Consider the following 27,440-nt stretch of genomic DNA (forward strand, 5'->3'; position numbering starts at 1 on the left):
TCCCGCTCATAAGCAACTGTTCTGATTTCTCGCTGAATGGCTCTAATACCGCAGACAGCGGCTGCAGTGGCGCGAATTTTTACATTATTCTCGCGACTTCGTTTTGGTTTGGGCAGGTCCCCCGGATATCGCTTCACAAGCAGCCCCCTTTGAGCTAAAGTGCCAGAATTAGCCGGAAAGTGAGTCTCAATACGGCTCGAGAGATTTGAGACGACCGCGTTTAGATTTTCTACTGCCTCACGTAACTTTTTTGTATCCTCGATAGGAGCAGCGGAATAGGATTGCTGTAGCTATTTATTGAAACTGCAAATACAATCGTCACACAACCAGTACAGGTTCTTGTTGTAATTAGACAATTGTAGTGCAGATCGCTGCACACCAGGAATACAAGTGCGGTTGAAATCCGCTTCGCAACGGCCTCGGCATGCAATTCTCTCAATCCCATCAACGGGAGAGTCGCATGACTTACAATTCGAACTCATGGTTGCTTTCTACCCGCCCTATGTTCGGCTTTTCGCTCTCGTCTCGCTGTGCGTCAAATTAGAATGTGGGAAACACTCTCCGCTATTCGCGAGCAGATGGCGAAGCGAGCGCGTGCAATTTTTGGGGGGAATTACACACATGTCGCGGCGATGTAAACAATATCACAATTTGAGCAAATTTATTACACAAAATCTTCGATTTCTCGGGATAATTTTGCAAAACAACACAACACCGTGCAGGAGATTAATTCAGGGAGCAACTATTTTCGATTCCAACGGGAGTAAGATAAGCATTTCACTAGGGTGACCATACGTCCTGGTTTCCCAGGACATGTCCTGGTTTTTCATTCACTGTCCCTATGTCCTGGGAAGTCGATTAATATGCTTGATTTGTCCTGTTTTTTTTATTGAAAGCCTAATTAGTTTTTATTTATTGAGTCTTCGCTTTATTCACTTTGCTCCAGATCGTAGTTACGACCAACCGCAATGATAACTGCAACGTATACCCATCCTCAATCGGAGTACGACATACACAACTCAATACACTCGAATCTCCCAATTGTACCTTCCGATGATTTTTTTAATCTTTCAAGAGTTAATTTCAATTGAAAAGAGAAAGAGGCGTTCGTATGTATGTAGCATATAAATGAATTGTAGTCCGTCGGTAAGGAAATTCCACATCCGAACAAATCGAAACGATTCCAGTTCTGGACCAAACTCTGATCGCTATCAACATCGATGAAACGATGATTATCAGAGCTTCTTCTCGGCTTAAATCGTCTTTCAATCCGGGACCCCAAGAATTCCCTTGGGTACCTCTGAGAAGACACATTAACGTTTTGGAGATTTTGGTTCTTCTTGAATTCTCTTGCTAGTGGCACTTTTTGTTTTACTAGGAATCCATTCCATAAAAAAGAAAAAAGCGAAACATGAACAGCTATCGTGGAATAACTTAACAGTTATGTGTCCAACAACAAAAACACCTTTAACAGGCCAACGAGGGTACCTGGGTACCCACAAATTGAAATGCTCATAACTATGGCTTCCGTTAACCGATTTGGATACTTTTAGATGTTTTGGATTCAGGAACTCGTCCACTTTTTGATTCTGTACAATAGAACCGGAACCGGTAATGTTCCAGTACTAGGATATGATTTGTAAATTTTAATAATGTCCTAGCAATATGAGTAACTCATCAAATTGTCTCGGAAGTCTGTTATTTATTGTTACGGGACCCTATGGCAATTTGAAAAATGAAATTGGAATGGAATGGCCACTCACGGCCCCACGGGAACCTGCTCCGGAATGTCCGTTCCGGGGTCAAATCATCAAATGGTTCCAAAACCACGAGATACAGCCTACTGATGCAATTCCAAGAATTTTGATACCCATATTGCTAGTATTCCATTGAAGTTCGCAAATAGTACCCCAGCACTGGAACCTGCTTCCAGAAACCCGGATTCCCGGGAACCGAATGAAGTAACCCGATTTATTTTTACCAAGTCCAAAAGTGGATAAGTTCCTGAATTCAAAACGGTCAAAAGTATCGAAATCGGTTGGATGTTACCTTATGGGCATTTTAGTTTTGTGGGTACCCGGGTACCCACGTCGGCCTGTTACGTAGTAAAAAAATTCAGGAGCCCCTCCTCACTCCCACCCTTACTATATCAACAATATTATTAGCCCAAAAGCTTGACTTAGTGAAGTTCTAAGATGTCACAAAGTTTCAATTTCCAGCTAAAGATAAAACATAGGAATTTAATTAATTGAAACTTAAAAAGGTACCCGGGTACCGCGTCGGATACACAACGTTTAATTGAGCGCTCTCTCAAGCTGGTGAATATGGAATCACTTCAAGTTCAATACCAGTACCTAATAAGTACTGCCTACTTCTCCTTCCCAACAGTGCAGTTAATCAAACGAACGATTCTACCTACAGTCTGCTGTCTACATGTACCGGGGCTATACTCAATCAAAGCAAACGAAAAATGAAAGTTTATGCACTGCCCAATCCGGCCTGGTGTTCGCAAAGTGGAACTGTTGTTAAAGGTACAAATGCTGTTTAGACTTACGGAAGTCGTCGTCATACAATTCCATCACACTCGCTATGCTGTACTGATGATGTTTAAAACTTTGGCCATGGTGGAAAGCTATGCTATGGATGACAACATGTAATATGTCGTTGAGCATGCAATGTTAGAATCGAGATACCCGTTTCTATTGAAAATGATAAGATTGATATGCGTCCGCACGATCTATACCCGGGTACTACCAATAAATTAATTACAACCATCATGTTGGAATACGTAACGGTGGAATCCATTAAGTTTAAAACCTGAAGAAAATTTTTTCTAGTTATTTCCAACGGTTTTCGTGTCGTGAGAATGCGAGTGACGGAACCTATTCCTTCCTTCCAATACAAAATAGAAGTCGTAACCAAATCTAAAATCACGCTGTGCGCATATGAAGGACAGATCTCTACGCGCCAGTTCTGTAACAAGAAGACACACTACGAGAAACCACGTACACAAACCTCTAACGAAACAATATCAACTGCAAGCAAACCCAACACACAGTCCTCATCAACATCAAGTAAACCACAAACAACCGGAGTTGCAGCTCAGGCACCAACGATTTCAGGAACAACAAAACCTACGCACAGTGTGTCCGATCATTGCGATTCGCCAACTACTTTCCAATCAACTGCCAGCACCACCGATAATATAATACATGAGAAAGGAAACGCATATACGATCGAAATCCCTAGGTTCTACAAACAACTCAAACCAGGTAATCGTGAAAATTCATACATTATTAACAGCGAGGACAGCATGAACGAAAACGATAAACCGAGACAAAGCGGACAGACACATTGTGCCGTGTCAAATAAATGAAATAAAAAAGTACCTAATAGACGATTAACAGGGCTTCACGGCTGGACGCTGAACACCGACTAACCTGCCGAGTCCAGCATTCTACATAACAGAGAGTATGGAATGTCACGCTCACACTAATATTATGTAGAAATTTGGAAACAATAATGGTTGTCATTGGAGATTTCCAAGCATAGCGCAAGGAAGCTACTTGGGACCGTTGATGTTTCTGCTTTACGCCAAGGACGTGTATTTAGTGCTGAAAACTCCTCGCCGGTCCTGCTTGGACGATCTCATCATGAAACTTTCGCTGATGGTGTAGGAAGAACTGCGTGTTTCTGTATCCGAGAAACTGCTTGGTGATCGAATTCCGACGAAAGACGTTCTGACAGTGCTCTTGCTCCCAGACACTCAAAACTTTTTTACTGCCGAAGCTCTGCCTGTCAGACCCCAGAACCTTTTAACTGTCCAAAACATGTGAAGACGGCACAGTCAATTGAGAGGTGACGGGGGAGGCAGTACCCTTTCGACTAGGACAGTCGGTTTTTTACTCATCTGATATGGTCACCCTAATTTCACACAATTAAAAACACCGAGGCACAAAAAACTCACAAGTGCAGTACGTCAGTTTACACGAAAAATCACGAGAATCAATGACTGGTAGTACATGATTATCTTTTAACTTATGCTATCATTTAGAAGCTATAATGATTCCACTCAATATCAACGTTCACGCAACTTCAGATTTGAATAACCGCATTCGAGTGAGAATTCATGGAAGCTCCCGTTTCAACATCCGTGGGTTTTTGTTCAGCTGATATGCACCACCACATATTTATGACTCAAATAGCATACTTAGAACTTAAAACTGTAACATATTTTGTTTCTTGACCCCTACAATACTATGAGAAGATAATTTTCGAACCTTGTATACCATAGAAAAAAAAGTTTCCTAGATATATAATGAGAATGATTCTGGAAATATTTGCGCTTTTCCGATAAACTATGGGTCTCCTTAGCAGAAATATGAACGGTTCAAGCAAAATTGCTCCCAGACGAAGCATAAACAAAATATGTGCTAGCCAATACACTGCTCCCGAGGTAAACTTCATATGTACGATAAAGTTCCAAATTTTATTGCGAACAGTTTTGATAACGATGATGCCAATTGCTCGTTGGAGGAGGCAGGGAAGGCAACACAATATTCCAGTCCAGTTTGATCTCAGTGGGTTTACTGTCCGTCCCAAACGAAGGGAGTACGGAAAGCGACCAACCTCTAGAGGAGTTGATGCGTGAGGGAGTCCTTCACCAACGGATGCCCGTCTGTTACGTATACGAACAAAAACTAAATGGACAACAAATGGATGTTTGAAAGTTTTATCTCATCCGGTGGTACTGTTTCGGGGCTGTGTTGGAATTATTCAAACGGAAATTGGACTTTCATTTTCGGTGTCCGGTTGCGTTGGGACTGTAGTTTTATTCTGTTGAACGAAATCAGATAAAAATTTGTAGCAGAATTTAACATAATAAACAGGCTATTCAAGTATAAAGGATATTTTTCTTTAAATTGCTAAAGTTAGGATCCCATCTCGTGAACCTTCAATCTGTGCCACTGCCACTATATAACAAAACTTTTTTCTCGCTAACATACATTATTTCCAACCCACTAAACAGTTTCCCTTCGAGAACCGACAACTGAACAAGCGGCATAATGATGATTTCATTGTAGAGTACAGCTAATACACCACGTCCCTTCGAAGCCAATTTCTGCATCATCCAGCCCAGCAGTGAAAGAAGAGAACTCTATCGAGAGAAAATTGGTTGCATTTTTCGCAAAAATAAAGTTGTAAATTTATCGAAAAGCAATTCAATTCCAGCGGAATGCATTTTCCCCCTTCCTTGGCAGGCAGCCGGTCTTCGGCCCCGCAATGAACTTGTCTGCCCGAGAAACGTCGTTCATTATGGTTTGCTTTTTCGTTCAGTTCAACGTAACTTTATGGTAAGTTTAAAATCGTGATCTTTTGGGGTAAAAGTTCATGCCAGTTAGGATCTCGGTACAACTTCGGGAGGAAAATAAATGGTTTTGCACTCATTGTCAGAAAGTTTGTGAAGTTCAGTCGACCGATTGTCATATGGTGATGGCTTAATGGATTGAAGAATCGTGAATGGCATCAATGTTAATCACATGAAGACTGTGAACAGTTGATCTAAAATATGTGTCATCTTAATTTGCTAGTTTGTCTTGCAAAGTTTTGCATTCAATTGAACACAATGTTTTCTTTTACTGGTTGAAACATTTTAATGCCTATCATCATGTGTCTGACTGCGTCTATTCTACGGCTTTGTTAATTACTTCCATTCAAATAAAGCTAGAAACCACAACACAACTACGAACTAACGTAGGCTACTATAGTAAAGTAAAGCAAACTCCATGTGTAATCCTAAAAAAGTCCACTTTGTATGATAACAATCCAAACGAATTTCACAAACACTAATTTCGAAGCGACCGCGGTCGCCCGGTTTATAATTACAAGTTTTTTTTATTGCTGGCAGTTTGAATACATTAAAAGTTTTCCATTATTCCTTCCCGTGCTTGCCAATCTGGCTGGCCGAGCAATGTGACAGGGAGGAAAAACTAACCCCTACGGCATGGCCCAAGAGGAGCCATGTAGAGATCCTTTCCGTCACCTTTGCCAGGCAAACTCACATGCGGAGAGAGTTTTTCTCATCCGCTCTTCGGTGGTCAACTACGGCAACGGGTTTCATCCTGCCGATCGAGCAAATAAGGAAAAGTGTGTGTATGTGTCTATCGCAGTGGAAAACTTTCTGACCCTTCCACTGGGCAATTTGTCACCGCCTGTTAGTGGCATCCAAACGTCGTTATTGTTGGAACTGTGGCCTCCCCACAGGTATGTTTGTTGGTCTCTTGTTTTTTTTTCTTTTTCTCTCACTGTTAGTCCAGTGACAACCTACTGGAAAAGTTTTGAGCAGCACACTAAGCACACACAAACACCACACTCACGAACAGCAACAACAACAAAAAAAAACAAAGTGCTAAACAAACAAACAGCATAGCACCTTCAAACGCTGCCCGTGAGCATGCAAATGAAGCGTACACCCTCGTAGAACGGAAAAGGGCAGTCATCACGACAGACCCACTGCTGGCAGTCGGTGACCAGAGCATCCTTGTTCATGTGCCATCGGATGAGTATACTCCTACGGCCCGTAGTCTTCAGGCTGCGAAAGTGCTGACGGTAGGGGACAGCGCAGATGATGCCACTGCTGCTGCTGCTGCTTCTGCTGCCGGGAAGCTAATCGAGATGCTTTTAGAGAGGACTGACAAAAAATCTCAAAGTTGTCGGAAGCCAATTAAAGTTCTACTGCGGACGTGGAGTTGAATACATTTTTTTCCAAGTCAGGTTCAGTGGGGAAGTTTTTTTTGCGATGGAGCAACAAAAATATAACGAAAGTTGATCTAAGCGAGTTTTTCCACATCATCTGCAGCTTTTCAAAAGGTTCAATGGCCCGTCCTGCCAGTAACTGAATGAGTTGAAGTTATTGTTGGGGATACACACAGAGCAAAGTTGTTGCTGAGCAGAGAGAGAGAGAGAGAGGGTGTTTGTCCAATGAAAACGATGAAAATTACATCAGATTCAAATTACTTTTTGTAATGCATCTAATGGCAGCTTCGTTTTGGACAATGCATTATACCGGTGTAGTTGGTGTAACCAATCTATTTCTTTTTTTTTTTGCACTACACCGGTATAGCACCAGGAAAAAACGAAAACGCTATAAGTGACAATTGGAGCCCCTGTTTGTTTATTCACTTTTTCGATTACTAAAGGGTGTCCCACATCAACCTGCATCACGGAAAAAACCCTGTAGAAAATTACCTAATGGACCGATCCTATTCCAGCAGCTAGCATATTTATTTTATTTCAACTTCAATATCATAACCGTACACTTCCTGATGAAGAGAAAGATAAGTGGGGAACATTTGACACTTTTGAGTGTATTCATTTCATGCTTGTAAATTTAAACATGGCGTCCGGGCCACTGGAAGTAAACATAAACATCTGGACGAGCACCCTGATTTTTGGGCACGACTAAAGAGACTAGAATAACAAAGAGACGCCATCTCAATTCAGTGAAAACAATTCAACTAGCAAGCAGGCTACAGGTCACAGGCAACACTGCAAATGTGCAAGCCTCACCAAACTTGTTTGTTGTTATTCCGTTTGTTTTTTCTAACCAATATAAAAATCCGATACGACTTCTGGTCTGCTGAGTTCCTCGACCAGCTAAGACATAGTTATATCCGCAGGAATCGTATTTTGCAGCAGCAAACCATATTAGGCCAAAATTTATTATTTTCATCATTTGGTATTCGTTACCTTCATGCTGAATTTCTTGCCCCATCAAACCAAGCCATTTTCTCTTTAGCGTTTCTAAACACGACGGTTTGTAACAAATTGTTTATTAGGTTTTACACCAACCGACATAACCCCACAAAATGAGCCGGATGAACTTCCTTGGACAATAGGGGAATTAAAGCGTCATTTAACTGTCAAAGAAAAATCAGGTAACTCCTCACACCAACGAGAATCGCATTTGAATTGCACCATACGCGCGCACGTTAGTCGGAATGAGAAAGGTTACGTTTCGTGCAGGGAGAGATAGTTGTATATGGATTCTCGAGCGAGAGAAGAGCGTGGAGGTTAAAATATCGCGGAAAAACCCCTTACCAAAATCTTCTTAATTTGCATACTTTCCGTGGACCTACCTCATTTTAGCTATAAGAAACCGATAATAGATATTTCGAAAATGTTTCTCAGTCTGAATTGCCACCGTTTACAGTCGGTTACCATTCATAAAAATCATATCGAAAATTGTAAATATTAAGCGACTCTAGTGAAGGTGATGATAAGTTTTCGTTATTGTGCGCGCGTTTCGTGTTGAAATGACGAATAGATTGCAAAATATGATTCAAGACCAATTAATCAATGACATTATTAAGAAAATACCAAGCTTTTCATAAAGTAAATGCTTCAAATCCCGTGCTGAAAAATGTGAAAAAATGCACGAGTTTTGTTTACATATCTCGACAAACATATGATTACGGCCTAAAAGCCAACTGTCAAAATCCACTTTGAATGGAAAATCCGGACAAACCGTTACACGCCAATCACAGATGTTGGTAGTAAACGAAAGAGAAAAGTTTTCTCTTTCATAAACTGTTGTGAACTGTGTTTGACTAGTAACGGTTTGTCTGGAATTTCCATTCAAAGTGGATTTTGACAGTTGGCTTTTAGGCCGTAATCATATGTTTGTCGAGATATTTCTGATTTTTCTCTAAACTTTTGTAGAGGGCACCTCAGTACACTTGAATTTCCCCATTCTCGGTGGTTTGTTTACATGGTAGTTACATGAGTTCGAATATAACAGATGAGCACCCGTTACTCTCGCACTCACGCAACTGACAAAGTAAACAAACCACCGAGAATCGTCAAACATGAACTTCATTCATCATGAGTTCATTCGTGTCGTCATCGTGTAAAACTCAATGCTTGTGCTGTTTTATCGGCTCCATCGAAGAAAAATGACCACCGCACGTACACATAGAAAAAAATGTGCCCAATTGTATCCCGCTTGGAAGAATATCGGGCAGCAGAAATCCGTCAGTGTTCCGGCAGCTGTCAAAATTATCAAAATGGCGCTGCCAGAATTCAGCTATACTCCTGCCAGTTATGCCAGGCAGATTCGCCTGACCAGTTCTCCTTTGTTAGCATTTGTTTAATTTTCGCCACATTTGTTACAAACTTCCAAGAAGGATTGTTTTGGCAAATGAAAAATTTAAGGAGAAACAAATATGTTGTTGTAAAACAAGGTAAGTAATGTGAATATCATGTCTCAATTACGGAAGATATGTTTTTATTATAATATATTTAAAATTTTAAAGAATAGAGAGAAAATACAAGAAAAGCCCGAAGTGGCACAGAACTGGTCCTGACGTACCTGGCAGAAATCTGGCAGGAAAAACCGTTAATAACCGTAAAGCGAAATATGCTGCCAGAAACGGTTGTTGCATTCGAGCCAGCAGGCTGGCAGAGCTCTGCCAGCCAGACCCCCACAAATTCTGCCAGAAATTTGATTTCGCTGCCGGCTATCTGGGGGTAAACCTGCCGCAGGCACGTCCGAGCGGGTTTATGATGCTATCATGAAACTTTTCAATTAGGTTCTTTACTGACACAGTCAACCCCACTTTTCTTGACAGTTCGCTTGCACTGTTTACATGGACTTAGAAAAATTTGTAGACGACTAGATTCGCTCGAAGCAAATCGTAAAGAATATTTCTAAGTTCAGGTAAACAGTACAAGCGAACTGTCCAAAAATGAACACTCAGTTAATTTGTGACGTCACCGTAAAGTATTCAATAGTTGTCCAATGCAACTATTGAGCAATGAATAAAGCGACGGTTTTGGCTATACATAGTATATTATACAAATCAAAATGTACCCAAATTGGAAAAGAGAAAATAAGCAAAGAAAACGCGCTGTCACTTAAGTAAGCTTTTAATCAAGGTAACGACGCTGAATGTGTGAGTAAAGACTCGACATCTCTATCTTCTGTTTATCGTTTATGTGTCAATATACATTTTATTTCCAAGGTATTAACATCTCGCTAAATTACCAGTCAAATGCATGTTTGATTTTATGTGACACCAGTATACACACTTGAAGCCCTTCATGCTTAGCAGCTACACACATTTACCTATATTTCTAGAGCGCGACACTAGTTCTGCCCTTCGGCGAAAGTTGAGCAATGAATACAGAAAATTTTCAAATATTTATGGGAAAAGTTTCCCCGTGGCATTACTCACTTTGAAGGGCGACCGCTTTTGCTTCAACAACGGAAGCAGTTTTTGGAGAAAACCCAACAACGTAAAATGGAAAAAAATACTTTATCACTTCGTCGAGTGTAATAACGGCCAAAAGTTTAAGGGGTGAAGCCATACCATTTGCGTCCTAGTTTTAGTTCAAGTATGGTGTGAAGATGGGTGAGTGAGTCATGAAACAATCAAAAGAACCGACTCTTGAAAAAGAGTGACATTTTTTTAAAGGGTTGCGATTCTAAAAAAAACTGTCTTTGAGAAACTTACACACCAAAATTTTGGGATAAAAACTCAGCAATTTAATTTCAACTATTTGACAGATTCTTTTTGATGAAAATTCTGCAATTTAGTTGTCAAATTGAAAGCACAATCGCCGACTTTTCAGTAATCCAGTCCAGTTTACTGAAAATTTGGTCACTGTGTTGTCATTTTGACAATTCAATCGCCGAATTTTCAGCAAAAAGTATCTGTCAAATGGTTTAAATTAAATTGCTGAATTTTCAGGACTTTCATTTGCTGAGTTTTCATCCCAAAATTATGGTGTGTAGTGAAATGTATAATTACAACTTTTATAACTGATTAACTTTTCTATAAGTTGTAGCTTCAATTCAGTGACGCAGTAATTGATCATTATAATCCTAACAAGATGCAAACAAACGGATTCAGTAATATTGGCAGCGAGCTTGATGTAGTCATAGATCACATAAAAATAAACATGCACTCTGAGCATATTATTTATATTTATCAAATTAAACATCTACTTCAAATCACACAAGTTACAGAATCCATCAAAAAAGTCGATTTTTAATGAACGAATCGGACATGTACCGCGAAAATTGACACCTCAAACCATTTTAATTTTACAGAACGCTCGTAAAATATATTAATTGCTGAATTTATCGCGTGGCGTTCAGTTGCTTAAAATCGATAAAACAATTGCGGGATTCGGTAAGTCCTGTGAGGGCCTCACCCCTTAACGGAGAAACTTTGGAGAGCTATCAGCTGTATATATTCATTTGGAAGAGGAATGGCTAGTACTAGGTCATCCTCACTACACTATATGTCACGGTTGTGCTGCTCTAAAGTGTTAGATGATTAATAACATGAGTTGTGATATTCGCGTTCCCAAATCGGCCCTTTTTATAAGAGAGAAGTTTATCTAATAATAAATCCGGAAGATAAGAACCTGGGACGGGACATGCGAAAACGGTCTTCTTTTTCCCTGACGATATTTATATTATTTAGCAATGAAAAATACGCTTGCTAAATAATTTCAAGCAAATGTTGATGATAGTGCTGTGCCGATAAGGCATAGATTTCTGCCAATGATGCACAGATTTGTGCCGAAAATAATAGAGCTCAAACATGACATGAATTATCTTATCGTTTGTCTGAGCTGTGCAAAACAACATTAACCATAACTGTTGAGCAGAATAATATTATTATATTATATTCATCGATAGAGCTCATTTTTTCTAAATGTAACAGCATAACTAGAACCAGATTTTTAATTGATTTTCTACGAAAACGTAACACGCCCTTGTTTGACACTATAGGTCCTCCTTGACAATGATATTAGCAACATGGGTTAGCACCTTTGACAGTTAAAGCAGCAGAAAAGCAGCAGCAGAAAAAGTGTAGGGGCCGATGTGGTTGAAAGGAAGGTGTAACCTCATTTCATGAAAAATTGAGTTTGAAACTAATTAAATTGAAACTAGTTTAAAATTTTTCAACAAGCTGAAAATTTTCGGGTGACGAGAGGGGGTCCTCCTCTGAATCCGTTCCTGATAACTGTCGATGAAATGTTGAAATTTGATTTAACCTCCAATTTGTTTTGAGCTATGGTCAAGAGGGATTATTTTTAGTTATTTTCTATGTTCAGGTGGCCATATAGATCTCTCAACTTTTATGAATCCCCTCTTGGGCTTTCCAATAACCCATTGAGTATTTTCTCTTGAAAAATTGGGTAGAAGTAGTTTAGAGTGTATTGTTTACGCTATATTTTTATCGGTCAGTTCAATATTAATTCGTCAAAAGGGCGAAACTGTTTTTTGTAAACAAACTTGTTTCGCTCATTAGTCTGCTGCAGAGTGGAATTTCATGAAAAATATGTGTTAATGTAAATTTTTACCCTTCGTAGAAGTAATTTCAATTGTTTTCTGCTTTGAAATTATAGTAAAGTAAGAGAAACCATCAAAATAAAAGTTTGTTTACAAATCTTATTCGCCCTTTTGTAAATTTAATATGGAGTTATTCTAAAATTAAAAAAAGACGTCACCCAAAAAGCAACGTCGCATCGAACGGAAGGAGAAATGCGGTCAGAATGGGTGGGTGTAGCGTGTAATGAACGTGTTTAAGCGGAATCCGAATGCTTCGGTCAGGGAAGCGGCCAAAAAATTGAATCTGCTCAGGTCTGTCGTTCGGAGAGCCAAGGACCAGGAGGGACTACATACGTACTAAGGGCCGAAAGCTCCACATCGTGACGAGCAGCAAAAGACGATGGGAAAGTTACGGGCCCGGAAACTGTACACCCAGATTCTGACGAAGTCTCATTGTCTCATCATGAATGATAAGACTTTCGCCAAAGTGCACTTCCAGCAGCTACTGTTCTTCACCGCCCAGCACAAGTTTGATGTTTCGAAGAAGTAAAAGGCATAAACATTCAAATTTTGCCAAAAAAGACATGATTTGGGAAGCGATCTGCTCATGTGGCAAATAGAGGGCACCGTTAGTGACTACCTAGACTGTAAACTTCTGTCCCGGAGTACCATCGTACCCAAGGACATGGACTCCCCCCACCCCAAACGCACCGGAACTAAGGCCCATCGAAAAATACTGGGCAATTATGAAGCAGGCACTACGGAAGCATCCCAAGGAGGTCAAAGGAAAAAGAGGGTTTCCATACAGAAGAAGCTGCAGCCAGATTGTAACCCGTCGGGGTAACAATTTTTACACTGTGTGGAAATATACCATTTATTTGGTATACACTTCGTAGAGTGTATTTGTTTACATATTATTTAACGACGCTGAATCCCTCTGGATAAAGACTCGACACGTCAATCGTTTGTTTACCATTTATCTGTCAGTGTCATTCCAATCGAGCACGAGACCTGTCAATGGCCCTCGTTCCAGAAGGTTTCGAAGAGATTTTCTTCGGATTGAGGGCTTTTGACAGGTCTCGTGCTCGATTGGAATGACACTTACTGATAAAAAATAAGAATAAGAGTTGGCGAGTCTTTATTCAGAGGGATTTAGCGTCTTTAATATTATTATGCTCACCGCTGTTCGATACCGTTCACATTTAGTTGTAAATTCTCGTTCATTTTCGCGTTTGTGAACGGTTTAGTCTGTGCAGATAGGTGTAGTAATTTTTGTTGAAAGTGATTGCTGACTATGCTGTACCATAGCAATGGCCATGCGTTTTGCCTTTCTCATATAGAAAGGTTATGCAATCACTCTGAAAAACGTCAACCTAATCCCGGCCCGGAGGGCCGAGTGTCATATCCCATTCGACTCAGTTCGTCGAGATCGGAAAAAGTCTGTATGTATGTGTGTGTGTGTGTATGTGCGTATGTGTCAAATAATGTCACTCATTTTTCTCAGAGATGGCTGGACCGATTTGCCCAAACTTAGTCTCAAATGAAAGGTGCAACCTTCCCATCGGCTGAATTGAATTTTGGATCGATCGGAATTCTGGTTCCGGAATTACGGGTTTCAGAGTGCGGCCACACAGAAATTTCTCATATAAACTATAGGAAAAATTAAAAATAGAATTTTTATTTTTAATGCTAAATGTGTTCAAGGTGCATGAAACGTCGAGATTTGAGGCAAACTCGAAAAAAAAATTGACGATTCACTTTTTTGGATATTGGCACATTTTTGTCTTTCTCATATAGAAAGATTATGCAATCACTCTGAAAAACGTCAACCTAATCCCGGCCAAATTTTTTTTTCGACTCGCATAAGGTTTTTGGATTTTAACAGGGACGTAGTTGATGGTTTACGGAGAGGGGTTACACTCCCCCCCCCCTCTACTGTTCACTCCCCTCCTTTAAATGTCTCCTTAAATCAGCGCTCAGACCACCATCCCATCCAGCCCTCATACCCCTCCCTTTCAACCCCATCATCTTTTAAACCACCACTATATCACAAAGCATACCAATTTAAGCTGGGGAGTCGTTCGTTCATGGGACTTTCGCCCTCCTCACATACCCACCCCCGCATGACAAAATGAGTTAGCAAGCAGATAACATTGATCTAATGCTGATTAGGCTAATGGAGTACGATATTTTTTTGTTTCAAGTGTTTCACCGTCGACACGTAGCTCATCAAGTTCGTGGCTGGCATGCCATTGTGTATAAGTGCAAAGTGTACTAAGAATGTAATGGACATTTCCACAAGTATGTTGAACATAAAAAGCCTCCGTGCCATAGTTTAGAGAAATGAGAAAGGCACAATTGCACCGCTAGGTGGATTAAAACAGGTTTTTTGGTGGTTGTTTTGGTCGAGTGAAAAAGGCGGCGATCGTGAAAGGTAGGATAGTGACAGACCACGGACAAATAAAGACGTCCCGGTTACACCAGTTCGGGACAGTTTCCAGCCACAATAGCTGGAATGCGAAATGCGCGTGTGTGACGGAAAGTTCTTCGTCGTAAAGTGCCGGCCCGTGGTTTGGGCACTTGTTTATTTTGTGGTGCTGGATCGCCGTCGGGGGAAGCTAATCATCAAGGAATTTTCGCTTCCCCGGCTAACCGCAAAGGATCCAGACGCACCAAACCGCCCTCGCTTGGAAGGATAAGCCGAACGAGGGCGAAGCAGGGTGGACAACGGTTCCCCCTGGGAAGAATACGGCGGTGTCTTCCGAGATTCTTTGCAGGGAGTAAAGAATCCGGTGATTCGCCACCACCGTCGCTAGGGAGGTTCCGACAAAGGAGCAAAGCTCACCTCCCTAGCTAATTGTTAAGAACCGCTGCCGGAGCAGCCAACGTAAACAAGGAGAACTCGGTCCTTGCTGTCCCGGCCGGTCGGACGAGACCACCCAGCAGTAGCAGCTCAACAACAGCAGTAGAGAGTATTAGGAGAAAATAAACACGGTAAAATTTAATTTATTTGTTTTTTCCTTTTTGTTTGTTGTGTTACGAAAATCCGAAATTCTGTAGAGGCATCTAGGCCGCCCTGAAAAGAAGGGTCCGCCGGACAAACAAGAAACCGAGTAGTGGGCAGATCCCTACTTACATTTACTTACAAGATGTACAGAACCTAATGAGTGGAGTTAAGCGTAAGGTGCGAGCGTACGGTTATGCTATTGAAGTTGAATGCAAAAAAATGCCAAAAGCGTACTAATGGGTTATATATTATTGTCTAAAAGTTAGTAAAGGATCGGTCCTCTAAGTAATTTTCTACGGCGTTTTTTCCGTGATGCAATTTGATGTGGGACACCCTTTAAACCAATAACGAAGGAACAACAACTACGACAAGCGCTTCCAACAACCAGCATATGCAATAAAGAAACTATTGCCGATGAAGACGAATTAACAACAGTGATCCGTAAGAACAAGCAAAAAACAACCTGACCTTGAACAGCAAGAAAGTAGTACCGATGACGACATGAACCACATGAACTAAAATGTGAGGCAGACCGAATGAATGCCAAGCTGCGGCGGATAATGCAATTAATGCTTCACCGCGTAGGAAGAGAACCTCAACAAGTAGCAGCAAACTTTTCCAACAAGATCCGGCAGACAAGCATTTTTTTTTATTTTTATTCACTGCAAAAACGTAAAAGATCCACGGTTCAGTTGTACTAACGCATTAAACCGTTACAATTAATTCCATTAAAAAGAACAATTGCTTGCACTCCAATTGGCTCTCAAACGTGAAACTTATTCGCTCGATGCGCCAACTAGATTTCATTATTGGTACCAGTCAAATGATGCCGGAAGTATTTTCTTGCATTAATAATATAGGATGGTTGATCTATTTTAATTGTTTTAAGATAAATATTACATATTTTCACAAAAACTTTAATTACAGGTGATAAGAAAACACTCGTTCTTTCGTTGGACACCAAAACATTCAGTTGAACTCGATATTTTATTGCGAAATATTGAGATCCGGAATTAATTTTGTATTGTTGAGGTTAGGTTGGTTGCTTTAGATATTGTTAGAAATTGTTTACGCAGAAATTGGATTTATCAGTGGATAACCTTGACTGTCAATACCTGCACTCTTTAATCCAGTGATTGTCGCACACTATCGTGTTTTTTATCGAGATTACAATCTCTGAATTTCATTTTAGTATAAGTTCTTAGTGATGTAAATAACAAATTTACCATCTAGATATTTTGCAGAGGTAGGAAACATACATTCTTCATCGACATCACTTTTCATTAGAAGAAATAACGTTTAATTATAATATTGATTGAATTTATAAAATTAAAAATTTACTTTTAGATGCGTGGCAATAGATAAAAATAAAAACATCATAATTGCACTTTCGTGCAATCTTGCGGTCTACATCCAGCTTTAGATCGCGAATATATTAGCTGATTGAAAGACAGGGTTCCTGAAACGTCTTTCATCAGAACATCAGCAGTCCAACCCTCCTCGTTGTCCACACCATCAATCTCCACATTACGAGAAAGAATGTAAACGCGATACTCAATCATGATGAATTGACTGCTAGCGATACCGTTGGAATGTTTTAGGTCAATCGCGGCTAGGTGCAGTTCATCTGACTGTACTGTTAAACACCAATTCGATGGCGACCTTTCGGATCTTGTTTGTAAGCAGGATTTGTTGTATAGCTATATTTTAACTATTAATTAGGAATACAGTATGAAAATGAACTCTCTGCTTGAGAAGTGCATGCTTCAAATCACCTGTTTTCAGTAAATTACTAAATATTACGGGATATTCAAAATAGTGTACTACTGAAATATCAAAGAAATTTTTCTAATTCAAAGTTCGGTGTTTCTAAATAGATTGGAAATCGAATAGTGAAATTCCACAACTAAATAACAATGCATAAAAGCAGACCAATGAGCTAAACACAAAGTTTAAATCACAAACTAATTCAGAGCAACAAGTTTCATAGTTCGCATTCCAAGTAGGTTACCCGCACTATATTAGCCCTGGTGTGTATCCCGACCGGCTCATCTCTCGTTGCATTAAAAGGGAACAACAGAGAATTATCACAGGCTTTGAAATGATAAAGTTCCTCCTCCTACTATTGCAGCATACGGAAAAGTTGGAATCGGTTAGCATGGCTGGGATTTCGTTTTTTGTTCCCGTTGGTTTCAACCTTTTTCTCCAAAACCAGAGGTGAGAACGTTTCTGGAATTAATTTAAATTGATATGAATAAAATCATCTTGAGCTGTGGACTTAGAATATGGCGCGTAGACAGCTGAACCAACCAAGAAAGCGCCCGAATGTTGCCATAAAAATCACAATCTATAACGTACCCTAACGTATTTATTTTTTCACAGATTTTAAAGGAAAATGTCAAAAAGCTTCTAGTCCAAACGTCTTTCACGACGAAACAAATATCGCCTAAATGTTTGCAATCACAAAGCAATGGAAGCAATTGTAGTGCGAGCTTCGCATAACAATCGTTTGCGAACCAGTAACTCAAAGCTTCGTGATTCGAAGACTTTTGTACTAGTTTGGTTCGTAGCGGAACGAATGATTTTTACCCTTTTGTGCATTACGTCTAATTGTAAAAATCTCGCGTTTTTTGTAAACGGCCAATAAGCATGCTGTCAAAATTCACTTTGAGAGAAAATTCCGGACAAACCGTAACTCGCCGAGAATGGATGCTAATTTTTTATGAAAGAGAAAAGTTTTCTTTATCGTCTACTGCTATGACTTATAATCTGCGATTAATGGTTTGTCCGGAATTTCTCTTCAAAGTGAATTTTGACAGTATGCTTATTGGCCCTTTTCAAAAAACACGCGTGAAATATTCAAAACAAAATATTAAAAAAGGTGAAAAAGTATCAGTATCAACTATTTTAACCCTTAAATGCGTGAATTTCGTTTTTCCTTGGTACTCGTTCTTCGGGTTGGATACGATATATACGTCTCGTTGAAGCTTCATATCACAAAGTTCGGTGTTGCCAAATAGCGACAGTATGTATTTAAGGGTTAAGTGTAGCCCCAGAAACATTGCCTATTTTTACTAAAATTGAATTCTCCCCATTTCTAAGCCAGCCTGCTTATGCTCTGATTTCCCAAAACCAATCGGCCTACAACCATAACTAACTCGCACTGGATTGTGAAGTCGTTACGGAACAGCAAAAATGAAAATAAATTAATAAACTATCTTACGTTTATCTTTCCCAGATTTTATTCTCTCTCAACCGCAGCTGATTCTTTCGCGAACGAAAGAAATCAACCTTACACAAGATTATGCACCTAAGCATACATTGAATCGACACACCCATCAAGCTATCGAGCTTACAGCGTCTTCTGCGTCAATTCACGCGCCTTGGCCCTCTCCAGCTTGGCAATGCGAGCCATACTCTTCGGACCAAGCAGACCACCTCCCCAGTGCTTGCGAATTTCCTCGTAGCGATCGTTAAAGTTAGTCTTAATTGTCTCCACCAATTTGGACAGATTCGCCCGATCCGAATTGTCGACCTGGGTAAGTGCAATGCAGGTACAGGTCTTGCGGTACACTAGCGTTCCCAATCGAGATTTGCTCTTGATGATACAGTACGGGATTCCCATCTTGCGACACAGAGCGGGCAGATAGATGACCAACTGGAAATAATAAAAAGTTTAATAACCATGGAAAGCTTTAGACCATGCGACACATGATTTCATTGAACGATCAGAAAAGTGTCAACGTAAAGGAGTATCTACATTTGATTCAGGTGAAGAAATTCTTTTCATCATGAAAGCGGACACTGAACTGTCACATTAACTAAAACTATCACTCACCTCAATTGGGTCCACATCATGAGCGATAACAACTAGCTGAGCTTTCTTCTGCTCCACTAGCTTTACCACGGTGTTAGCACCCTGGCGCAGCTGATTGCCCTTCTTCGCCGGTGGTTCAGGCTTGCCGGCAGCCTTTGCCTCTGCTTTAGCCTTCAAGCGCTGGATTTTAGCGATCGGATTCTCCGGACGATACTTTTCCAACAGCTTGAACAACTGCTGGGCGGTATGTTTATCCAAAGCCTGCGAGAACTGGTTAATCGGTGGCGGAATCTTCAGGCGCTTCTGTAGAACTGCCTTATGTCGCTGAATGCGAATGTATTTCGGCCAGCGTACGAAACGGGACAGATCACGCTTCGGCTGCACATTCTGACCTAGAATGAAGAACAAGTGATATAATCCGTTTCTCACGTTGGATGAAATAATTGCTGAACTATTTGCGCTAGGGTCAGATTAGAACAATCGTCAAACTGAAGCTGTCTTTCTTCAGGTCAGCTCAAGCAAGCTAGAATTAAAATTCTGTTTGGTAATCATCATAACATCTTACTTTAGTGACAAAAGCAACCAAATTGTTTATCTTTATAAAACTCACCGATGCCGAAGTTCTTGACGCGTTTCTCAAATAGCGGATTGACCACTTTCTTAACCTCAACCTTCTTGACGGCCAGAGGAGCAGCGGCAACTTTCTTGCCCGCTACCTTCTTCTTGGATGGCTAAAATGAGAAAACAAAACAATATTTATGAGCCTTATAGTCTGGACACTAAGTTCCGCAAGACGGCCAGTTTGATTTGCCCTTCGAGAATTGGCTGTAAGTCTAGACAATATGCAATCGCTACAACTCACTGATGCGCTATTATTCAGCGACAGGCCTAAACACACTATGAATCCCGATGTAAACCGAACTATTTATCACAATTCTTAAAGAAATCTCGTCTAATTACAAGCTGGATTAAAAATTACTCGATTCTCAGGACAAATCTACACCACCATGAACGATTTAAAACACGAAATAAACCGTAAATTACCTTCTTATTCACCATTTTCGGTGGTGTCAAAACGAACTATGATCTTGTGTTTTGTAAAACCAAGATGGAAAAGAGCTAACAGTGACGTCACATCCTCGGAGCTCACTTTTGCCAACGTAAAAAATCGAAAAAGTTCGTTCAATTTTTGACAGTAATTCGGCGAAATTTACACGCTAAAGCTAAGTATGCACCTCTTGCGAAATGAAATTTCCTATACAAAACCTATGCATAAAAAACGTCGCGAAATGCTCGCGAAAAAATTTTTCGTTTCCATTTCGTAAGCGGTACGCAGCTCTCGCGAAAACGATAACGAAAAATGCAGTTAGCCGAGACACGGTTCGACAAACGATAAGTTTCATAATACTTCCGCGAGATAGCGCTGCTTTCTATGCGCTGTCACCAAGGCAAACTTTTTCCTTGCGAAATAATGGTCAATGGTATTATTTCGCACGGAGGCTCGCGAAATTTTGACAGGTTGCAATGAAAAAATATAAAAAAAAAACACGATTGACAATTTTTTGTATTTTTTTCATCGCAACCTGTCAAAATTTCGTAGTTTTAGAGATTAAATATTTTGAATTTGAATGGTAAGTTTAGAAATATTATTGGAAGCGTGATTGTTTCTAGTTTTAAACAATTAAATTTAAATAATATTATTCACAGCGCACCCGGAAAAAGCGACCGCCGGAACAGTATTTTTTGTCAGTGGCAGAACCAGCAGCCATCGATCCACTTTGGAACAACAACCAGATGCTACAAATTAGCTCAACTAATCGGGTCTCAACATCCTGGCTCTGGCAATCAGCCAACCAACATTAAATCGATACAACCGTAGCAGTACCAACAACTCCAAATCCAGCAGCTGCCAACAATCTCTCAAAAAAGAACCACAGCAATTACAGCTCAGAACCAACAAAGCAACAAGAGCTTTTTTTACGAATAATGGACCCAACGGACACACTTTATCGGCACATTCTGTCGTAAAACTTGCCTGCCACTATTCTTACCAGCGGTTACCTTCCTGATGTAGAGAAATCAGAGTCAAACACAAACGTCATATTACTGCCAGAGCCTGAAAAAATTGACATTTCCACGTGAACTTGAAAGAAAACAAAATTCAATTCACCCCCGCTGCGATGAATGAAATGTTTGCTTCGTTTCTCTCGTCATTCGTTCTCCCGACGCAGCGCAGTCAGGTTCGAACATGTTCGGTTTCAGAAGTAAAGTGAATTTTGTTTCTATGCTAGCACTGAGAGGGATTATTGAGCAAAAGAGCACCAGATATAGATTACGCAGTTCATTTACGCTCGAAAATGTATAAGATGCTAAAGGCTAGTTTACAGTTCGGAAAACGTGTCACGGGATTTGGGTCCCTGTGTATTTTAAATGGAGCTCGGGATTTCAAATCCCGTGACGGGAAATGAGTCTACACAAAAATGACAGTTTTCCTGAAGTGTAAACTCAACCACGGGAAACATCACGGGATTTTAAAACTCTCCACACAAAAATCCGGCCGGGAACAATTCAACACAAATTGTTTCCGACGGGGAAAATAGTATTTTTGGAAGGTTTGCAATTTGCTGCAAGTTGGATACTGTTTGTATTTTTAAGAAGCAGCAGCGTTTTTGGTTTGACAGTTTGGAGAGATCTCGGCGGGAAATTTTCCCTGATCAAATCCCGACCCAAATCCCGTGCGAAATCCCGTGATCCATTTCCCGAACTGTAAACTAGCCTTAACTTCTGCCTTCAAATTGTCGACACAATTAGGTTCTTTACTGGCACCGTTAACCTCACTTTTCCTGACAGTTCGCTTGTACTGTTTACATGGACTTAGAAAAATTTGTGGACGACTAGATTCGCTCGAAGAAAATCGCAGAGATTTTTTCTAAGTCCATGTAAACAGTACAAGCGAACTGTCAAAAATGAACACTCAGTTCATTTGTGACGTCAGCGTAAAGTATTCAATAACAAATGAATGCTTTGGTTGGTGAATGAATTTATATTTCCTCTGCACTCAAGCATTCGATTCTGCATGAAATTTCAGTCAGTTTGAAAGTGAATGAATGAGGGAGGCGTTGAATCTGAATGTCGGTTTCGGTAAATGCAAGCAGAAATAGGTAACTGATTTTGAAATTTCCTGGCTCTGATTACTGCCTTGGCTCCTACCAGTTGCTTGCATGAAAATATCGCTGCCTCCACAGTGCTCGTGATTCCATCCCAGTAGCAGCTAGCAACCACAATTCCAGTGCTTATCGCCAGCAACATCAGAAAATTAAGATTTCCCCTAGACCATGACCATCATCCGACAGATCGCAACAACGCAACAAGCAACAACGTAACAAGCAACAACGTTCAACTGACGGTAGAACCTGGCCAGCAACCGCAACTAGTGCAATCGATCCAAGCCAATCAGGGCCAAATGTAGAAGACCATTGGTCAACCGCAAAAAAAAGATACATCAACAGCACCTTCAAACACAGTAGCAGCAGCATACTGTACTGTACCACGCCGCGTGCAGGAGGACTTTTTTTATTCAGTTGGTGCAGCAAGGTGAGTCATTTTTACTACCTTTTTTAGTTTCGAAGGATCAGTACCGTGTTCAGTACATTGTAATGTAATACCCTATTCTTCTTTCAAAAGATCGCGTTCACTCATTCACGGATATTTTTCATCATAATTTTTTTCAGATCGAACAGCAACCATAGCGGATACACATCACCGAACACCAACAACATAATGCCATGGTAACCACCCAGCAGCAGAACACGGTGATAATGGGCCAACAGTAAATACAACATCAAGATCCTCGGAAAGGACTTTTTCTTTCGGTATGTGTTTAACAGTAGCTTCTCTCCTCCAAGCATTCCTTTGCATATTTAGATGTCCTTGTCAATTTACAGAACAAACATAATGGAAGCATACTCTACACGCGTGACATATTCAATCGGGCCAACCGTGTGACTCGTTTGGAAAAAAGCGCTCATCATCGGTTTCATGGCAGCGAAGTGAGCAGACAAAAGAAGGCGTTTTTTTCCGCAAGGTCGCTCTGGGCAAAAGTTCAGCCAATTGCAAGGAATAAACCACCGGAGTGACAGTATCCGTGCTGTTTGGGACCTTTTTCCATATATTGTAGCTTTTGAATTTTAATACCCGGTCGAAACGATGGCAAGTGCTGCCGATAACTGGGTCAAAAAGGCGGAGGGAGGATCAGGAAATTTCTGCACTCGGTAAGTGTTTTTTTTGTCATAACCAACTAACCTATTTTTGGAGCGATAATTTTTCCATAGGTTTTGAATTTTTCTTTTCAATACAAATAGGTTATCGATCTGAGTATCCCTAAGGATAAGGAACCAGAGCCGGCGGCTGACAGCCCAAAGAAAGAGAATGCGGAAAAACCTTCTAGTTCACCGCCAGTAGAACCAGCGATCAAATTACTCCCGTAGAAACGGCTGCACCTGCAGTTTTGTTTTCGGTAGCTACAGAAATTAAGACTTTAGCAGCTCCTGAAGAAAAAAAAAGCTGCTAGCAAAAATGGAGAAACAGCTTCCTCCACGGAAGATGCAGAGGCATTCAAGTAAGTCGAAATCTGGAGAAAATTTTGATTAGGACATAAGTAACATTGAGAGCCTCTCTCTGTTTACTTTCTGTTTCGATTATTACGTCTTTATAACACTTTACACTAATTTTCCAGTACATATCGAAAGCCGATAGTTTTTACTAGAATATTAGGCAAAGAGTTGAGTACTAAATATTGAAACGACCGAGTAATTAACAGAAGAGAAACACACCAAAAAGAATCTCATTGTTACTTACGTCCTATTCAAATTCTTCTCCAGAAATATTTAATATCAGCTTTAAAATTATCCATGATTCATCTTTTAGCCCGGCGGATGCAAGTTTGCTAATTAAACTTATTCGCAAAGGTCTAGTAGAATCAAAGCTGGATCTGGGGGTGAAGGATCCTTCTTCGCCGCTATACTTGGTTAAAACTTTCGAAGCTTTGCACATGAATTCGGAACTGCTTCAGGGAGTCTATGCTATGGGTTTCAACGCTCCTTCCAAGATTCAGAAGACGGCTCAACCTACTCTGTTGGCCGATCCGCCACAGAACAATCGCCCAGAGTTGGTCGGGAACAAGAAAAACCACTGCCTTCGTGCTGGCAATGCTCAATCGAGTCGATCCGTTGAAAAATTATCCGCAGGTGATTTGCCTTTCCCCACGTATGAACTGGCAATTCAGAAGGGGAAAGTAGCTGCAAAACGGCAAAGTTTTGTGCGGAAATCGAACTTGGTTAAACCGTTCGTGGTGAGAAGATCGTCAAAGGGGCGAAGCTGACTAATCATATCATCATCGGAACAGCCGGGCGTTCGACCTTAAGAAGATTGCAATTTTTGTACCGGACGAGGCGGGCGTTATGATCGCTGTTCTTTTTAGCCACGTACGAGCGGGAGGTGATGGGATTCGCCCAGTACATCGTAACCAATCCGATCATGATTCTTCTGGTGCGGGAGCAAGAATCACTCGATAACACCAAACACTACTACGTCAAATGCCGCAACCAGGACGAGAAATATCAAGCAATTTCAAACATGTACGGTGTGATTACCGTCGGACAAGCGATCATTTTCTGTCATATGATGTATAGGACAGTTGTAAACTCCAAGTAAACTTATTTTCGGCATTGTTAATCGATCGAAACAGGCACGCAAAACGGCCGGTTGGACCAGGATAATCACTCAGTAGCGGTACTGTCCGGTGATCTAACGGCGGAGCAACGGTTGGCCGTTCTGGATCGATCCTGAGCCGGACTAGAGAAGGTATTGATTGCAACGAACGTTTTGTCTAGGGGTAAGTTCCACCACTTGATTCTGGCTGCAGCACCAGGTTACGGAGAGATTCTTCCGCCTTAGGTATCGATGTTGAACAGGTGACCATTGTTATCAACTTCGACCTGCCGATGGATTAGCAGGGACGAGCCGATTGCGAAACGTATCTACATCGAATTAGACGCACCGGTAGATTCGGTAAGTGTGACTCATTCTTGTGATCCTATAGGTTGTATTTCTTCCCACTTCTTTAACAGAACGGAATCACCATCAACCTAGTGGGCAGTGATCGAAGCATGATGATTTGCAGATCAATCGAAAAACACTTCCGGAAAAAGATTCAGTTGCTAGACGCGGAGAACTCGGACGAAATTGAAAAGATCGCACCGTAAAGTGTTTTCGACCAGCTACTGGTGAAAGGCATAGGAGCTTTTTTGGGTCATACTTGTTATGATTCTGAATTTATAATTTTATTAATTTTTTTTTCTTCCTTGACCTGACATATGTAACCAACAGGGTAATAAATTTACAATTAAAATTACAATTTCTCGAGTACTTTTACAAATGGACGTAAGTAACATTGAGAGCCTCTCTTTGTTTACTTTCTCTTTCGTTTATTACGACATCATTACAACACTTTGCACTAATTTTCCAGTACATATCGAAAGCAGACGGTTTTTACTAGAATATTATGCAAAGAGTAGAGTAGTAAATGTTGAAATGGCCGATTAATGAACAGAAGAGAAAGACCTCAAAGAGAATCTCTCATTGTTACTTACGTCCATTTGTAAAAGTACTCGAGATTTATCTCTACCCAGTTCTATCCAAACATTTGAAAAGGGCCTAACTGCAAAATGTAACAAATTGAAATTTCATGTTTTCCATTAACAAATATCTACCCGAGCACGTACATAACGCAACATTTGATCATGAAGAATTTTGATAGCGATTTTACAACAATTAATAAAAGGGCCTAATTGATTTTTATGACCGAACTGATTATGAAAGGACCTAACTGATTGAAAAGTGCCTAACTAGCAATACACTCGTTTTAAATGGATTATAACGTATTATTGTATTATGACTGATTGTAGAAGGCTTATAACATCTTTTCCATAATTTACATACAGGGTCAATCTGACCATCAAATTAGAATTCAGTTAATTCGTCTAACTTTCGGTGTAATATCAGACTTGAACAGCATGTTTTGTGTGAGGTATTCTGCCGCTAGAAGCAAAACTGTCCCATGTGCTATGGGAATCCCTATACACATGGGACAATTATGCTTCTTGTGGCAGTAATGCAAGTAGTAGCAATATGCGCAATTCCTTAAACCTCTCTAGTGTTTCATGCAATAAGAATTACCACGAATTACTTGTGGCAATAAATTTGAACTACGATTCCCACAATTGTTATACCAAAAATAGGTTTGTATCCGTACTGATTATTGGTAGCATTCCCTGAGACTTCCAGAACATTTAGTAGTAGCCATTGTTATCATAATCGATTTTTAACGTCAGCCAAAGTTTAAAGCCTAGGGTTTGGTTCGACCTGAAACCGATTGAGTCGGAGTCGGTTGTTATATTTGCGTTATATTTCCGGATTCCGAAGCGTGTTTCGAAAGGTAGTTTCCCCGAGACTTGTGAAAGCGGTAAAGGCGGCCAAGGCAATCAGATTTGCTTCTTAATGGTCAAACGCCGATTAAGAGTTACGATTCGGACAATTACAATAGATTTGGTTTGAGCGAATTTCGATCATTTCCCTGGGTCTTCTGGAACCGGTAGAAGCAGCCAATTTAGATAGAAAATGGCCAGCCAATGATTTAAATTTCCGATTGCAGGAATTGTGCTGTCTAAATTGGTCAGACTGAACTTCCCCGAGACATCTGGAACCGTCACAAATAAGCATTATGATTAATCATGCTCGAAATATGATTCACGCTGAGTACGTCACTTCCCTGAGAGCTTCATGAATGGCAAATAGGTTTACAATTGTTACCGATTTCATACACATCCGTGATGAATTAATAAAATACATCATTTAAAACATTCAAATGACAACAGAAATATAAAAAAAATAAACAAACAACAGCTGATGTCGTTTTTCATGTTATCAAAAGCGACATCTAACAGCAAACACACAGACTAGTTTTCGCGAGCAAATGTCAAAATTCCGCACGGAAGAAGGAAAAATATTTCGCGACCTCATTTCGCAAGAGGTGCATACTAAGCTTAAAAGTGTAGTCTACCACTACGTTTGAAATTCAACCGTAATTTATTTTGTGAAGGAAATCTCATTTAACATAACTATTATCAAATACAAATTGTATTTGCTATTATCCCAACCTATGGACAGATCACTCTAGAAATCTCGATAAACATATGATTATGGCAAATGCA

The 27,440-nt window shown here is 40.3% G+C and overlaps 1 protein-coding gene and 1 long non-coding RNA gene across 2 annotated transcripts; one reads left to right on the forward strand and one right to left on the reverse strand.

Annotated features, from left to right (window-relative positions):
• Positions 1–18,572: 18,572 nt before the first annotated feature.
• Positions 18,573–20,326, reverse strand: LOC131680699 (large ribosomal subunit protein eL8). Its single transcript, XM_058961411.1, has 4 exons — positions 20,215–20,326; positions 19,781–19,901; positions 19,192–19,562; positions 18,573–19,011 (listed from the first exon to the last, which is right to left on the reverse strand). Exons 1-4 carry the CDS (start codon positions 20,227–20,229, stop codon positions 18,706–18,708), a joined length of 813 nt encoding a protein of 270 aa, XP_058817394.1. The 5' UTR covers positions 20,230–20,326; the 3' UTR covers positions 18,573–18,705.
• A 2,210-nt stretch (positions 20,327–22,536) lies between these two features.
• LOC131680709 (uncharacterized) lies at positions 22,537–25,657 on the forward strand. Its single transcript, XR_009303865.1, has 7 exons — positions 22,537–22,764; positions 22,902–23,042; positions 23,115–23,441; positions 23,532–23,788; positions 24,097–25,063; positions 25,126–25,239; positions 25,299–25,657. It is a non-coding gene; the product is annotated as an uncharacterized LOC131680709 (long non-coding RNA).
• The last annotated feature ends 1,783 nt before the right edge of the window (positions 25,658–27,440 follow it).

The sequence above is a fragment of the Topomyia yanbarensis genome, chromosome 1 (genome assembly GCF_030247195.1).
Source record: "Topomyia yanbarensis strain Yona2022 chromosome 1, ASM3024719v1, whole genome shotgun sequence".
Lineage (NCBI taxonomy): Eukaryota > Metazoa > Arthropoda > Insecta > Diptera > Culicidae > Topomyia > Topomyia yanbarensis.